This window comes from Epinephelus moara, chromosome 19 (assembly GCF_006386435.1).
Source record: "Epinephelus moara isolate mb chromosome 19, YSFRI_EMoa_1.0, whole genome shotgun sequence".
NCBI lineage: Eukaryota > Metazoa > Chordata > Actinopteri > Perciformes > Serranidae > Epinephelus > Epinephelus moara.
The window spans coordinates 2,214,805-2,231,615 of NC_065524.1; the positions used below are offsets into that span (position 1 = coordinate 2,214,805).

The 16,811-nt window shown below is 39.8% G+C and overlaps 1 protein-coding gene across 1 annotated transcript in view; it reads left to right on the forward strand.

Annotated features, from left to right (window-relative positions):
• Nucleotides 1–16,811, forward strand: part of nlrc5 (NLR family, CARD domain containing 5) — a 59,542-nt gene that overhangs the window by 23,608 nt on the left and 19,123 nt on the right. The window contains exons 11-37 of the mRNA XM_050071491.1: nucleotides 331–562; nucleotides 665–906; nucleotides 3,201–3,284; nucleotides 4,016–4,099; nucleotides 4,281–4,364; nucleotides 4,481–4,570; nucleotides 4,902–4,952; nucleotides 5,093–5,122; nucleotides 5,411–5,494; nucleotides 5,922–6,005; nucleotides 6,257–6,346; nucleotides 6,988–7,068; nucleotides 8,155–8,238; nucleotides 8,581–8,664; nucleotides 9,047–9,136; nucleotides 10,221–10,268; nucleotides 10,368–10,397; nucleotides 10,527–10,610; nucleotides 10,693–10,776; nucleotides 12,984–13,073; nucleotides 13,215–13,274; nucleotides 13,859–13,942; nucleotides 14,085–14,168; nucleotides 14,405–14,494; nucleotides 14,651–14,716; nucleotides 16,047–16,130; nucleotides 16,549–16,632. Coding sequence (XP_049927448.1) covers nucleotides 331–562; nucleotides 665–906; nucleotides 3,201–3,284; nucleotides 4,016–4,099; nucleotides 4,281–4,364; nucleotides 4,481–4,570; nucleotides 4,902–4,952; nucleotides 5,093–5,122; nucleotides 5,411–5,494; nucleotides 5,922–6,005; nucleotides 6,257–6,346; nucleotides 6,988–7,068; nucleotides 8,155–8,238; nucleotides 8,581–8,664; nucleotides 9,047–9,136; nucleotides 10,221–10,268; nucleotides 10,368–10,397; nucleotides 10,527–10,610; nucleotides 10,693–10,776; nucleotides 12,984–13,073; nucleotides 13,215–13,274; nucleotides 13,859–13,942; nucleotides 14,085–14,168; nucleotides 14,405–14,494; nucleotides 14,651–14,716; nucleotides 16,047–16,130; nucleotides 16,549–16,632 — 2,382 coding nt within the window. The remainder of the gene's footprint in view (nucleotides 1–330; nucleotides 563–664; nucleotides 907–3,200; nucleotides 3,285–4,015; nucleotides 4,100–4,280; nucleotides 4,365–4,480; nucleotides 4,571–4,901; nucleotides 4,953–5,092; nucleotides 5,123–5,410; nucleotides 5,495–5,921; nucleotides 6,006–6,256; nucleotides 6,347–6,987; nucleotides 7,069–8,154; nucleotides 8,239–8,580; nucleotides 8,665–9,046; nucleotides 9,137–10,220; nucleotides 10,269–10,367; nucleotides 10,398–10,526; nucleotides 10,611–10,692; nucleotides 10,777–12,983; nucleotides 13,074–13,214; nucleotides 13,275–13,858; nucleotides 13,943–14,084; nucleotides 14,169–14,404; nucleotides 14,495–14,650; nucleotides 14,717–16,046; nucleotides 16,131–16,548; nucleotides 16,633–16,811) is intronic.

Here is a 16,811-nt window from a genome sequence, read left to right on the forward strand (position 1 = left end):
GAAAGTGTGCGGAGGCTCCTTTTACAGCATTCATACAAACAGCGAACACCCTGGGAGTTCTGAGTAAAATTACTCAGTGGTTTGCTTCTGTAAACTAACAAGTGCATAAATAAAAACTATGAACATTTTTCTCATGCCAGAATATGTCATTGTCATATGACGATCACTTGTCAAAGCAGGACAGTGTGTCTACTGTATGTCATGCTTCTCATCTGGCTGGAAAGGCCAGGATCTATCCTCTACACAGCAACAAAATGTAAGTGTGTACCTTAATATTAATCCAGATAAAATACTGACTTTGCTCTGTCCTCTTCCTCACTGCTCTCTCAGATTCAGTCTGAGAACTCGCTGGACGACCAGGTCAGACCAGAGGACAGTCTTCACTGACTCCCTGCACCAATATGTCTGTGGTCTGGCTTCCCCACACTGCACTGCAGCCTTAGTTCAATTAGCCAAGACCTCTGGTGGAACAGGAAGCCAAAGTTGGGTGCAACAACGACAAGCTCTTGTTCGAAAACTGCTTAAAAACCTCTGTCACAGCAACACCCTGACTGGACCAAAGGTAGAATATAAACTGAAGTCAGTTCTGACAGAATAATGTAACTTTAACCCATTCTCATTGTTTCTTTCCTGTTTCTGACTCTTCATTCTTACATCTCCCCAGATATTGGAGCTTTGCCACTGTGTCCAGGAGAGCCAGGACAACCAACTAGCTAAGGAGGTTGTGGGGACGAGACCCACCCTGGAGCTGCGCAACATCTGGCTGTCACCTAATGATATTGATGCTCTGGCTTTTGTAGTTAACTCAGTAGTTGATATTGGCATTGGATTGGACTTTGGAGCATGTTCAATGGAGCTGGAGTGTTTAGATGTGCTGCCAAGGTGTCAGTACATTCAATACCTCAGGTACAAATACACACACACACAAAAAAAATTCAAACAGTTTGAAATAGCTTCAGAAGCAAAATTTGCCCCATATGTCATATTGTATTCACCCTTGGGGGATTTCTCTTCTGTTGGAGACCCATAGGCCTCTAGTTTCCCGGCACGGCGCAGGGTGGCGAACCCCGCTCAGAGCTAGTTTCGAACAGCGCAACCCGAGGTGCACTCCGTTTGGTAGTTTGGCAGACCGAGGTGCGCTGAGATGAGTGTGGCGGCGCAGCAGGGGGAGGTGTCGACAGATCCAGCTTGGCGCAGTGACAGTTTCGTGCCAAAAGGCTTCGCCGAAGGTGCGCTAAAAGTTCGCCAGCTGAAACCAGGTCTACTGTCAGCGCAGGCGGAGCGCAGCCGGTGTAAGTGGAAGTTTGGCTGATCGGCGGACAGTGCGCACACGTCACCAAAACCTCACAGGCAGGTTTCCAGAATGTCAGGCACATTAACAATAAAATAAATACCCACAAAAACCACTATTCAATGCAACTATCTGCAATCACCTCCGCCTCGCCCGATCTGCGAAACTAGAGGCCATAGTCTCTAAGTGTGAACAGACAAATTGCTGGCAACTAGCACCTAGCATTGTGAGGCTAAGAACTATTTTATGGCCAGAGGAAAAGTGTGCTTGAGGAGCAGTTGAAATGTGTCATTGTATGGGAATGATACAGTAGGACTGATGGTGTTGAGCTGTGAAGAGTCTGAAATCTGTTGGGCTTATGGTTAAACGGCAGCAGTGGATGTGGCTCCGGAAAGAACTGCTGCTTTGCCAGTAACATTCCTCAGCTGACTGGCCACCTGTCCCACATACTGTGAATCTGACTAAAGCTCTTCATTTCCTGCTGTGTTCTTGTTGTTGGCTAAGTCACTCTTTAACAAGTAGTCATGCAGTAGCCCGGACTCAAGTGCGAAAGGACAACTGACACCATTAAGGGACATTTTATTAGACCAACTCATAAAAGAACACACTGTGTACACATGTAACTCAACTCAAATATAAAACAATAAACAGTAAAGGCAGAAGGATTAAAGGGAAACTGGCCAGGACATTGACTTAACTGTAAAAGTACAAACAGATTCTATGAGAAAAATTAACTGAGGCTGTAGTTCTTGAGTTCTGCACACTAGACATAGTAAACTCAAACAGCAGCAAACAAAGGTTTTTACTCTTTTTCTACTTGCATGGACAAGTCTCCAACGGCAATCATAAGTTGATCATAAGTTGACACCGGCAGTAAGTGTTGCCAAAAGTGCTCAAGGCCCGTTTTTTATTGATCCCAGTGTCGGTGTCACAGTGCTCCCATGCAGTCATACCTTGCTTGTTGCAAAAAGTATTTATCACCCAGGAGTGTGTACTGTCAAACTATCAAGGGAGGTGAAGCTCTCTTTAGGGGCCCCTCTTAAACTATCAGTACGTTTACATAAACAGTTAAGTCGAGCTATGATTATAGCTCAACTAGGCCATTTAATTGGACTACTGTCCTTGTCCGAGTATACAAGCACGGGAAGGGAATCAGTTATTGGCCGAAGTTTGTCAGACTCCGTTACCATAGGTGGCGTAATGACCCCTTTCTGCTTGTTAGTATTTGACCTTTTTCTGGTTGACCTCTTACGTCACAGATCAAACAATTGACAAACAAGTTAGCTATGGTTAGCTAGTGACAAACTGGTACCATGTGGACAACTTTACAGCTCTGTACATTTCGTCCATCCAAAAATGCACGCCTCTGCAGGACGATTTTGCCGTGTTTTTACTGGCTTTTTGTTGTATTTTGAATTTAATGCTATTCAACCTCTGGCTAAAAGGCCGGGGCATGCACAGAGTGCCTAGGCCAGTTTGGGTCCAATTGACTGTATACATACAGTAGTAATTCAACACCCAATCACATTTTCTGGGTGTGTTAGTCCAACTTTGAGAAACTCAATTTAGTGAGATTTCAGTCGGACCAACATGTTCACATGTATTTTAAAAGTCAGTTTTTTGTCAGACTAACACAATAAATCATTTTTCTCTACTGTCAGGTGAACGCACTGACTAACTGTATAATAAATGGAACTGGTAATGTAAATACAGCAGCCTTAGTAATTATTATATTGACTATAGAAGTTTGTAACCAGCAGATTCAGCTGTTTTGTTAATTTTCAGTGACATTTTCTTTTGTTTGCTCAACAAATTTGACATGCTTTATGGGAGTCTTGTATGTCAGCTTCCAATCTAACATGAAGGTTTGTTTCATTAATTTTCCATTTCACTATTTGTGTGCCTTCAGTTTTCGCAGCCGCAAGTATGGTGACAAATTTGCCGAGAAGCTGTCTTCCATTCTGCCAAAATTCACAACCCTGAAAAAACTTGAGTAAGATTTTTTTTTAATTGTCTCCTTTTTTCTCTATTTCCTTTTCACAGTCCGTCTTCAGAATCTGTCTTTAATTCATATATAGCTTAGCAAGTGTGGTGTACCTGAAATGCTTTCAGGCTATACTCATAGACAGAGGCAGAGCCAGGGGTGGCTTCTGGGGCTCCAGCCTTAAGTGTTATTTCAGAAGCCCTGAATCTTTGGTATTCCCTAAAGAAATCTGATGAAATTGAATAAATGTTCTTCTGTTGACCTAATATTCAATTCAGAGTATTGAAGACAGAATTACTCTGCATTGTTTTATTGTTGATTTGCAGATAGAGCAGCGTAGATTATTACGGCATGGATTTAAATGTAGATCATTTGTCAACTAAATACTGATTCTATGAACTCTATTCCAGTATAGTTATAACTACAATAGTTTAGTTATGCTGTTTACACCAAATACCAGCCTCTTCCTAAATTGTAGATTTTAGTCATTCTGTTATCTCAAATGGCTTGAAAAATAGTGCATATAGCTATCATAAATGGGGAAAAAATGCCCCTGGAAAGCATGTCCCCTGACTCCACTAGGTTTGGGCTGAGCCCCGAATGTTTTCAACATCTGGCTCTGCCCCTGCTTGCAAATCAACGTAATTGTCTTTGAAATACTGTACGGAATGTAGTAGGAGCAATCAGCTCTTAACACTCCTACGACAATAAGTGGATGATTTTGTTTTTGTCTTTTCAAGGTTTTGTGGTGCCAGTCTGACCGCCACAGGAGCGGCTTGTTTGGCCTCTGCTCTACAAAACTGTCCAGACATCACTGAAATCAAGTACATGCTTCACATACTTTCACTGCTACAGCAAATAACATGTCCTTTGTAAAGGTCCTCAATTCGTTGGAACTGAGTGAGCATATTGTTGTGATGCTGACTCCTTATACCTGATAAAGTGGTGAAATATTTTGGGTGCAGGTCTAAACTTTAACACCAAGCTTTTGTGTTTGCTTTGCAGTCTGAGTGACAACAATCTGAAAGATAGAGGAATCGAACACATAGCAGATTTTTTTCCCAAACAACCAAGACTGGTCTCAGTAAGGTAAGTACACTGCCAAAGAGATGGTATTTCTCAATAACCTTAATATCTCAAGATCTGCAGATTTTTAGCCGATTCCATGCACAGGAGTTAATTGTGTGTGTTTGTGCATCTTGCAGGCTGGGTCGAAACAACAGCTCACTGGAAGCAGTGGACTATCTCATTGGGAAAATGTCTTCCTGTTTGAACATCCGGCAACTTCATGCAGAGTATGACCACACCCAAGCATGTGCACACATACACAGCGCCAACTAGTTGTTATTTTTAGCACAGAGGCCATACAGTACATCCACAGAGGCTCACCATCATGAAGTCTGTCTATCATACTTTCAATTTTTGACTACACACTTCATGCTATCAGTTTGGCACTGTCAGCATTTTTGCAGCCAGAATATCTTCTCAGTCACATGCATCCTTGAATATTACAAACCTACTTTGTAGACTTCAAGGGAATTAAGTAAAATACACCAAAAAGTAAGAGGGTAAACATTGTTATACAGCTCATATACAGTGTAGATGTTTTTGTTTTGTTTTTTACAGTGGGAAGAAGGAATTGACAGTAACTTTCTCCCAAAACTCTGATCTGATCAGGTGAGTTTCACAGACAGATAAACATAATGAGTAACTACACACCAGTAAATAACCATACAGTGTGTCTATGAATACCATTTTGATCAAATCAATACAGCACATACTGAACTGATGTCTTATTTATGCTTTCCACTCTGCAGCCATAAAACTAAGTCTGAACCAACAATCAGGTGAGACGTTTGATAGTAACTCTCTAATCAAATGTTGACCACTGTCCAGATCTTTACTAACGCAGCCAGTTTCCTTGAAGAACTTTGCTCCTCCTTTGAACAAGGTGCTTCTACCTTGTCTTTTTTTTTTCCAATCTTGGCCTGAAACAACCCCTGAATCTTTGACAGAGCTACTTCAGAGCTGATTTGTGCGCTGACTGATTTTCACATTATGGATTACAGTTTTGATGTTTAGCAAGTTTTTAAATTTGTTGATAGGCTTTAATCTCGTGCACGTTTGTTTGCCAGCTTGTTGAACCAGAAATGGAGTAAGCCTGAGATGCAAAAAATTGCAGAGTCATTGGCGCGTTGCCCTGCCGTGGCTAGCTTGGAGTAAGTAACCCTTAGTACACCTCTTTTTAAATTTAGTGTGATACAACCTACCAAAAGAGACAGATGCAGCACTGAGTACAATGACAACAGCCAGTCATTTACTTATTGTTTTATCCGAGTTCCTGGCTGAACTATACACAATCGCCAAAAGCAAAAAAAAGTAATTACATTTCAAGCATTCAGTCTAAGTAGTTGTTAGAAGTCTCTCATGAATGTCATCACTTCCCTTTTTGTCATCAGAGCAGGGTTTGCCATAACTGAAATTTTGTGTGTTATCATCAGACAGCCAGCACTATAATTTGGCACTGCTGGTCAAATTTTGTCTGTGTATCAGATTGGCTCGTTTGTAAGAGCACCACACTGTTAATATACAGTATGTTCATTCAAATCGTAGTAATGAATTTCTGTTTGTGTTTGTACATCCTAGTGTGTCTGGAGACCATATGGATGTTGAATGTCTGAGGACGCTGACTCAGTTTTTGCCAAAGTTCAACGTCACCAACAAGATCATGTAAGACTACAAAGTACCCATCACAAAGCACAAGAGTGACATAAAGCTACATGGATTTTGCATTTGACTGATTTTCACTTTTCCTACACAACATGCCATGTCGCTTTATGCTATCCAAAAAAGTAGCATGAAGACATGTAATGCACTGCTTAACTTGTAGTGGTTAAGGATATGCGAGTACAACTAACAGAGCTCAGCATCTATCAGAATTGAACAGCAGCAGTTTGTTTGATAGTCGTACGTCTCCTCAGTGTGAATGAGAGCTGCTCTTCAGTGGAGGGTTTGGTGGTTCTGACTGCTCTGCTGTCTGATTGTCCTGCTGTGGTGGAACTTCACATCAGGTACAGTCACACTTGTAATGTGCATTATATACTATAATTGCACACATGCTAACACTTTTAAAAGAATACTTCAACCCCCAAATGACCATTTGTATAGCAATTAATTCTGTGTTACCTCAAATTTGGAAATAAAACGTTGTTTTTCTTGCATGCGTCTGCGGTGAACAACAAAATAGAAAAAAACCTGAGAAAATTGTTGATCAAATGAAGTCATTGGGGGCCACGTTAAACAACAGCAAAACTATATCAAAACATCTGCATACTCTCATTTGACTCGTGCAGCATAAATAAAGTCTACTTTTTCCAGTTTTTTGCTCAGTACTTCGCATACACATAGATTTTCACAAAAATTTTTAGTATTTACAACACCGATACATAAACAGCACAGGGGCGCTAGTGGTTGTGAGATTTTTCTTTCTCTTTATTGAAGTATTCCTTTGAAGTGTTGTACCAACAAATGCATGATTTTCGTTACTCACATCTTGTCACTGTGTAAAACAACCAGCAATATTTAACTTAAACTTTGTCATAAAACATTGGGAGCATTCACAAATACTCATAAATTGTATAGTTATGAGAAGCTACATAAATAGTGACATCACCACGGCCATGTAACTTTGATTTTTTCAAAAATGTTTCAGACTACAGAGTCCTGTCCAGGCGTCCGTAGTGTTCTCTAAAGGAAGAGACAAACCTGCAAATGAAAAATCTAAAATGCTCTGGTATGTATGAAATTATTGTCCCTGTGTAACAGCTCAGTATTTCCAGGTTTAAACCCAAAAGCACAACTCAGAGACCAGGCACGTTAAGTTAAAAGTTCAGTTTTACTTGTGGTCAAAAATAGATAAAAGTCAGTACTAGACAGGCAAGAAGGGAATGCAAACTTGTCCAGTAATCAGGCAAAGCAGGCAAAGATGACGTTAACAGGCAAGTGAGATCAGATCACAAATGGTCAAGCTAGATGCAGCTGGAGACTCACTCTAATGCCAGATGTGAACAGACAGACTTAAAGCTGTCCACTCTGCTCACCCAAGGCACATGTTAATACCAGGTGTGAACAGGGCCTAAGTTGAAAGCACTTAAAATGATCTAGTGGAGAATGAATGGGAGTGGGCTGGTAAGGGGTAAGTGCGAACAGGTGGGCAGGGGAGGTCAGGGAATGGGAAATGGTGGTAACACAGAGGTTACTGCAGGGAAGGAGGGAGTGGCAGGATCTGAAATGACAGGAGAGTTGGTATATGGCAAGCAGATAGAAAATGTGGAACTAGAATCAGGTTGTGACACACTGTAATAGTTTATTACAGAAATTTGGATGCATCCTGTTGCAACAGAATATATAGCGATCACTCAGTTAAATAATGCAGTATCAGGAAGAGAAGACATGTTTAAAGACATAAAAAAATAATCTGCTTGGAATAATGATTTATGTTTCATATAGTTTTCCCACAAAAAGTTTAATTAAAATTTTAACAGCGAGACAAAAGTTGTCTTCTCCTTCACTGATAAGTCAGTTCTCACTCAGTGTATGTGCACTGTAGGTTTCAGGTTGTTAAACTTAGTGTAAGGTGAGCAGAGAGAAACCTACCCACTGTAACAGATGAATATGTTATTGTGTCAAACTCTGCACATGCATCACTGCACAGTGAAGCTCAAACATCCAGGTGAAGCAGCAACAAGCAAAACATTGTTTGAGCGGAGGGGAACTTCATTTTATAACTGTATGTATTACTGAATATTACTATCACTGGTGATGATGATGATGATGATGATGATGACGACGGTGATTCTCAAGCTGTTTCCTCCGTCAGTCTCAGCTGCTGTGCTCTGCTGCCGACACATCTGGAGAGAGTGTTGAGGAGTCTGGGAACCTCGTCTGATCTCACTTTGCTGGAGTAAGATACACAAAAAAACATAATCAGAAAACACTTACCTGTCAGTGAATCTTTATGCACCATATGTGAAAATCTGCTATGAAAAACAAACATATGCATTTATAGTCTATAGTTATATGTAATGATGATGACTTGTTTAACCTATAATAGCATGTTGTACCTCATTAACAGTCATCATGTGCCTGCATGGTAAATACAGATTTGGCCTAAGTCGTAATGCAACGTTATATTTATGATCTTTGCGCTGTGTTTATATTTGTTTGTCTTTTATTTTAGCAGCTACCTATGCTGTGCCCTTTCTTGTCTTTGTTATTATTTTAATCCCACATTCTTGTCTGTCAGTCTGTCCAGTAACTGTTTGGGCAACAGAGGTCTGAGGAAACTGTTGGACGTCCTTCCTCGTCTTAGTAGCATCCAGGAAGTAAAGTAAGACTCACACACATAATGGTAACAAAAGATAAATACAAAACAGTAAAAAAAAGAAAAAGAAAAAAAGAAAAAATCTGAAACTTTACTGGTGATCTTTATAGCAAGCCAACAACATAAGGATGTATGATATGTATTTGATGAGAATGAGTGGAGGAGGTGTTTTAAATGAAACATTAGAGTCTGTGTTGATCTAATCTAAAATATTTGGCAAAAGCAGAGCTGTTAGTTTGTCACCAAACAGGTTCCAAAAATAAAACGGATTCAGTGCTGACAGCTGCTAGGTTTACCCCAGGGTGTTATTCAGTGTGAATGGCTCACTCAGAGCTAGATAATGTCCTTCCCATGGCTCACTGTTATTTTGTGTCTGTGTGTTTTTCAGTGCCAGTAACAATGGGATTGGCCTGGAGGGAGTGGTGATGCTGGCTGGTGCTTTGTGCTCCCGTAACAACTTAACACAAATTCACATCAGGTACTCTTTGTCTGACATTTTTTGGCAAGTAATTGTTTTATAAAAGCAGGAACAGAGTGAACACCTGTTTCACCAATGTGGCATGCTGTCAGTTAGAACTACAACAGCTGATGAATGCTGCTTAAAGAAATATTTCACTACTGAAAACATGGTCTATTCACAAAACTGGGCTGTCTACGCAGTAGAAAGATGCAAAAACAAAACAAAAATTGCAGTGCTACTGTAATGTCAGTGTTGAAATGTCTGTGATGAGACTGATGCAGTGGCAGGAGTAATGGGGCCTTTCCTTTTTGATGCCTTTTGTCCTTTTATTACTTGGTAATACATCACTTAGTGAGTAGACTTCAATTTCTGGAAAAAATTGGTGGTGTTGCTTTGTGGTGCAGCTACAACCATGTAACACATCTTGCACATGATTGTAGTTTGTTCCAAGTCTGACTCAGTGAAACCAAAGTGTTTCCATACCAGAGTTTGCTTTTCCTTTCTTCTCGACTAGCGGCTTTCTGTCTGCCATCTCACAAGCTCTACCAACAAAGTTTCAAAGCAACCAGAGAGGCGATGCGTCGTGATTCACTGTTGACAACTCACAGCTGAAACTTCCGTTTGGACTCTGGGGGGAGGGGCCAAGCACATCCGCTGAGAAGGGGCTTCATTTACAAAATCCATAGCCACATTGGTAGACTTGTTAAGTGGCACAAAATTGTTTTATCTCAATTATCTTGTTTTGAAAATCAATGGAAGCCAGAATTGTTATTGAAAATAAGTCAGATTAATTGCCCAGCCCTAGGTGGTAGTGGGCATACAAAAGAGTAAGAGGTACAATCTATAGTTGAAGCAACAGCTAAAATTGGATTACAGTTAGCAAACAAGCAGGGAGATATAGGGGCATGCAAGATGGAGGGAAGCTTACCACAGTTCATTTACACATACTACCCACATTCTGATGACACAAAGCTAGTTGAAATTTGGCAAAGTATCCCTATTACGCTTAGTTTGTCTGTTTCTAAAATAAAGTATATATATGCCATAGAAATTTGCAAAAAAATGAATGGTGTTAATCCGTTGTGTCCCGTTGGATTTACAGTGATGGAGGCAGAGAGCGGGTGATCTTGAAGTTCTGCCCTGACAAAAGGTAGAGAAGCTGCCTCTGTGAATTCCTCCACACATCTTGATACCACTGTCTGTATTTTCATGTGTCAGCTAATAGGCTAATTCTGTGCTCTTCTTTGAGGCATGACAAACAGCAGCTAAAGATGTTCAGGTACAGTAAGCCGATGAAGAGTTTGAGGATAAAATACACATTTGACATGCTTCTACCTTGAGTTTTCTTTAAAATACAAACAGTCTACCATCAGTCGTTACTTTACAATTAATTTCTTTAATGCTGTAGGATAAACAACAGCCGCCTCATGCCATCCGATATAACCACACTCTGTAAAAGACTGGTCCAGTGTCGCTCCCATTTGGAGTTAGAGTAAGTTTGATCGTTGTACATCCACATATTTCATGATTATGACCAAACAGGAAGACAGTAATATACTTTGATGTTGTGTCAGTTTGTCTCACAGCTCATTGACAGACAAGGCTATTGAGAATCTGCTGAAAGTCCTTCCAAAGATGGCGTCACTGCAGAGAATCAAGTAAGACACATGCATGAATTATTAGTGTGGGTGGTTTTGTGTGGGAGTAAAGATTTCTCTAGTTGGATCCAGATTTTTTAATGTGAACCTTTAATAATTGCTGTTGGGGGCATTAACAAGTTTGAAGTCTTTATTTGTTATCTGCACAGCAATCCCAGTGGAGCTGTCCAACAGTGAATATGTTTACATGTACAAAATATTCAGCTTTAAACAGATAGTAGAAACAGTGTGCAAGTGCGGTGTGAGTGACAAAGAGTGCAGCTCCAGAGCTCAGGAGTTCATCATCAGTCAGTTCAACAGATGGAGGAATTGTATGGAGAGATTGTAAAACCATGTTCACTGTATGAATATTTAAAACTGTCCTGACATGAATGTCAGATATCAAGATGGCAAACATATGTAGATGATGGCACTGTCCAGAAATTATGCAAATGTTTTATGATACAGGTAACATATATACACAGAAATGAGTCTAGAAATTTAGAAGTTTAAGAAAGAAACAATGTAGACAAGCAAGCAATGTGACTTAGCAATGTGCCACTTGACCAGTGTTAAGTATTAAGTTTTAATGATACCATGGTATTTCACACATAATATCTATACAATCAGCACAGTTTCAAGATTAGTGTCACCAGTTTAGGATCTGACCAAATGTTTCCCCTTCTTTTCCTGAGTTGATTATGTATTTTACATTGGTTAATGGCCAGAAAAGGGTTTTATGCAGAACATTATGATGTCACAGACCTTTTGGATATAAAATGTAATGACTTGATCATTTTGTCCCATTTGACATTTGTGTGAAGTTTTGTCATAATTAGCATATACATTTTTGAGCTATGGCCAAAAAACTATTTTGTCACATCACACTGACTCTGACCTTTGACCTCTGACCACAAAATTCTAATCAGTTTATACTTCAGTCTAAGTGGGTCCAAGTTTGTGTCAAATTAAAAGAAATTCCCTTAAGGTGTTCTTGAGATATCATGTTCACAAGAATAAGATTGATGCAAGGTCATGGTGACCTCGACCTTTGACCTTTGACCATCCAAATCTAAGTAGTTCATCCTCAAGTCCAAGTCAACCTTTGTGCTACATTTGAAGAAATTCCCTCAAGGAGTTCTTGAGATATTGCATTCATGAGAATCAAACAGACAAGGTCATAGTGACCTTTGACCTATGACCACCAAAAACTAACCAGTTCATTGTTGAGTCCAAGTAGACATTTATGCTAAATTTGAAGAAATTCCTTTGAGGTGTTCTTGAGATACCACGGTTACAAGGATGGGACAGACTTACTGACAGCCCGAGAACATAATGCCTCCGGCCACAGCTATCGCTGGCGCTGAGGCATTACAAAACACACACACCTTTAAAAGTGGTGGCCCAGTATGAACTCATCAACCACTCTCCTGCAGCCTCCTGGGTGTCACCTCGGGGGAACCTTTTCAAATTGTGCGCAAACGTTCTCTTGGACTCAACAATGAACTGATTAGAATATAATGTTTAAAGGTCAAGGTCACAGTGACCTTGGGTCTGTGTCATTCTTGTGAATGCAAAATCTCAAGAAGGCCTTGAGGGATTTTTCTTAAATTTTTCACAAATGTTCACTTGGACTCACAAATGAACTGATTAGAAATTGGTGGTCAAGATCAAAGGTCAAGGTCACACTGACCTCACCAAACATTTTTGGACATCACTCAAAAATTCATACACTGATTATGACAGAATTTCACTCACATGTCTAAAAGGATAAAATTATAAAGAGATGACATTTTATATCCAAAAGGTCAACTTCACTGTGACATCATAATGTTCTGCAGAAGATCTTGTCTGGCCATTACTTAGCGTCATATCTCTGGAACAGAAGGGGAGACATTTGGTCAGATAGTGAACTGATGTGCGTGAAGCATCCATGTTTCCACAGACATGGATGTAAACTGTTAGTTCAACTTGACTGGTTCATGGAGACAAACAACCACAGGGGGGTAATTCTAATTTCTGATTGTGCTGAGTCGAGTGTCAACTTCACCACACAGTTTGATTTCAAACTGGTATGCTTAGGAGAAATATCACAAAACAGTACTAATAGTGTTAATTTAAAACAATGACTTTAAAAGATCTTGAACCCAGCATTTATTTGGTGTATTATTATTAATTACCAGCTTCTAGTTTCATTTAAATCAACCCTATCCTCTTCTCCTCTTCAGTGTCAGCCACAGCGTCACATCCACAACTGAAGCACTGATGTTGGTCAAATGTTTGACTGTCAGTCAGCGAGTCACATCTGTGGAGCTCAGGTATTACTGTTTTTTTGTTGTATCATGGCAGTCTGTTTTGTTGTAGTGCAATAAAAAGGAGTAATTCTCCTCACTTTGTTATTAATTAATATCTGTCACTGATAATGTTTTTGTTAAATACCGTTTCAAACTCTTCTTCAGGCCTGAGACTGAAGCTTTCATCCAGTTTGACAGTGTGAAATCAGAGCAAGCCAGCTGCAGGTCTGTGATCAGCAATCAACATCTTAAGTGCACTGTCTTCTGATATAACAAAAAAAAATGTGTGGGTGTTTGCTTCAACAGACTGTGTAGATTCTTCTAGTCTCTGTTTCCGTTTGACTGTCAGTGTGTGTGGTTCAGTATGATCATAAAACTCTGCCGTCTACAACAACAACTGAAAATGGAAAACGGAGGCAAAAATGGCAAATTCTGCTGCCTTTTTTTGCTGCCTGAACTGCTAAACGGGCAGCACACATCATGTTAACCACCACAAAACAAAAAAACCCCAAAGATTTTATGGCACATAAGAAGCAGGTCATGATCGTTTACAGATGAGTAACTGATTCTCTTATTATGAAGTGTCAGTTTGAAGTTCATTTGGTGGAGCTGTTTACTCTGCATGTTGTGTGGCATATTTTTCTTGATCAGCAGAAAACAAAGAAGTGCTTTTTCAGCAAAAGAAAAAGAAAAGACAAGCGTGACCACACCATTAACCGCACCTTAATGCCCTGTCTGTCTGTCTGTCTGTCTGTCTTTCTGTCTCTCTGTCTGACTGACTGACTGACTGACTGACTGTTTACACACAGGTTAACTCATTGTAGCCTCAACAGTGACAACCTGGAGAAACTGCTCGAGATCCTACAGCAGGGTCCTCAGCTGTCTGACCTGGAGTATGTGTAACCCACAAAACTCACACACAAACCAAGTCTCATACATTAGCGAACACCCACATACTATGCATATCTACTGGCATCAATACTTTTTTACACACTGTTGGTTTGGATGCTGAGTTATTCTTTCCTTTGACTGCAGTTTGTCAAGTAACGAACTGGGAGATGAAGGAGTCAAGCATTTCTTGGATTCTCTACAAGAGCTTAAAATCACCAGCTACGCAAAGTAAGATATGAAATATTGATGTTTGCAATTTTCAGTTCTGTATAGAGAAAGCCAATACATAGTTATCAGATGTTTTTCTATTACTCTCAAACGTCAATATGGGAATGAACAACAAAGGTCACTCACAGTATGTAGATGGAGAAAAGTTGGCAGTAATGTAGAACATATAATAGTAAATAGGTTAGATATAAAAAATGAAAACACTTTCCTGGTCTTCAATGTGTCTTTATCCACAGTTTGAGCAACAATGGCCTGACCCAGCAGGGGCTGTTGGAAGTGGCCAGCACACTGTGCACCTCTAACAACGTCTGCAGTGTGGAAGTCAGGTGAGTTTGTGCAGTGTGGATATCGATGAACAAAGAGCCAAGAAAGAAATCAATTAAATTAATTCATGAAAGCATGAAAAACTGCAGAATTAACAAAGTATTCCTCCCTGTCTCTCTTTTTGTCCATGGCCTCCACTTTCTGATGTCTGCTGGTAGTTTGGAGGAAGAGGAGAGGTGTCTCATCTGGTTTACACAATATGAAGGTTGTGTAAAAACGCTGAGGTAGGACAAAAATCCAAAATTCTGATAATACAAGTTACTAGCACAGGTAGCACCCCACTTAAAAAATACTTCACCCCCCAAATGCATTTGTGAAGAAAGCTTTGTTTTACTTGCATGTGGAGAAAGATTCCAAAAACTGAAACAAATCTCGATCAGTTTAAGTCATAGAGGTCTGTATTTAACGAAAGCAAAACTATTATCAAAACATCCGTTGACAAATGTTCACACAGCTCATGCAGTATGATCCAAGTCTCATTTATCAAGCGGTATGCTCGGTACTTCCCAAACAGACAGCCCTTTCAAACGGGTAACTGAACTGAAAGTGAAACTTATTTAGGCTCTCTTCAAAGCCAGACTCTATGGACAAAAACAGTAAATTTACTTTACTGAGTCACCTAGTCTACTTCTGCCTTGCACTGTGGTTTGTTTGTGTTACTGTGTGACTTCTGTAAATCTGAGCAAACCCTTTAAAACTCCAAAGTTACTCAATAGCAGGCAAAAACTAACTGATTGAGGCAGAAGACCTGCAGTTTTTGTCAATGGAGTCTGGCTGTGAAGAGAGCATAGACAAGTTTCACTTTTGTTAAGTTCCCTGTCGGAAAGCGCTGTTTGTTTAGGAAATACCGAACACACAACTTGATAAATGAGACTCTGATTATACTGCATGAATTGTATGAGAGCTTGGTAACTGATATTTCCTGATATAGCTTTGCTGTGTTTGGTCATCTATGACTTAAACTCATCATGAGTTTTCTCCATTTTTGGATTCCTCATTCACTTTGGAGGCATGCAAGAAAAACAAAGTTTTCTTTGCTAATTCAATGTAACACGAGGTGAGTAACTGATATACCAATGGTCATTTGGGGGGTAAAATATTCCTTTCACTAAACTCATTGTGATGACCTAAATACAGTTATAACTGCACACATTCTTCTGTGAAATTTCTACACAGTTTAAACCTCAATAATTTATATTTCAGCACAGGACACATTAGAGGTGTCAGGTTTCCTTTCCTTGATCTGCCCTAAAAGCACGTTGCCTGCTCCCACAGTAGCAAACATTGACAGATGGAACCAGACCAGAACAATCAGCCAAGACAAGCACAAAATGTCACCATATGTCATCATCACACGGTGCCACTATTAATGTTACAATAAGTCAGAGCAACACTGCTGTTTGATTTTTTACATGTATACATCTCTCTTCTTGTTGTCTATCAAAGTAATTTAAAAGTTTCAGTGCACAGTTAGGCAGTATGTTCCTTTGACCTACCTTTTGAGTTGTTATTTGTTTGTTCTTCTTCCTCCAAACGTTTCTGCCTGGCTGCCAGTGTCAGAGAGAGCAGTTTGGAACGTGATCATCTGATCAGATTAGCAGAGATCGTGTCTACCTGCCCCAGTCTGACCAAACTGGAGTAAGTACACCTCCGTCTTCAAGACCACTTTATACTGTAGCTTATTTACAACTTCAGCTTTTGAGGAATTGAAGGAAAACAGATATCATATGTTTATGTAATTGCTTTAATGAAAACTCTTTGTATTATGAAAGCCTCTCAAAACCCTCTGATTGTAAAGCCCCTTGATGCAAATTTGTGATATATGATACTGGGCTATACAAATAAAACTTGACTGAAGAATTACCCTTTTAAACAAGGTCTAAACAATGAGACCTAAGGTGTTTGTCTTTCATTCAAGTGACTTATTATTAGCATTACTGATGTCTTTCTTGACAAATGTAATGAGTACTGAGCTTATAGAAACTGATCAGAAGGACATCTACTGGTGTGTCAGAATGTCCAGTGTTTATTTTATTACTCTGTGCTTGGTCCACAGTTTCAAGAACAATTCCCTGCAGTCAGACTGGATTGAAGACTTTGTGAAACTGTTTAACAGCAGTCAGAAAGGATTCAGTGTCAGGTAAGAAGGACTGCAGTAGATTTGGTTGCTTGCAGAAGTTTGGACACCCCTCGTCAACATTTCCTTTACCGTGAATAGCAAAGCAAGTTAAAGATGACCTGATTTCCAAAAGGCACTAAATTAAAGACTTTTTCATGCCACTGTAAAGCCTGTGTCGTTGTGTGGGAATCATTCTGTGT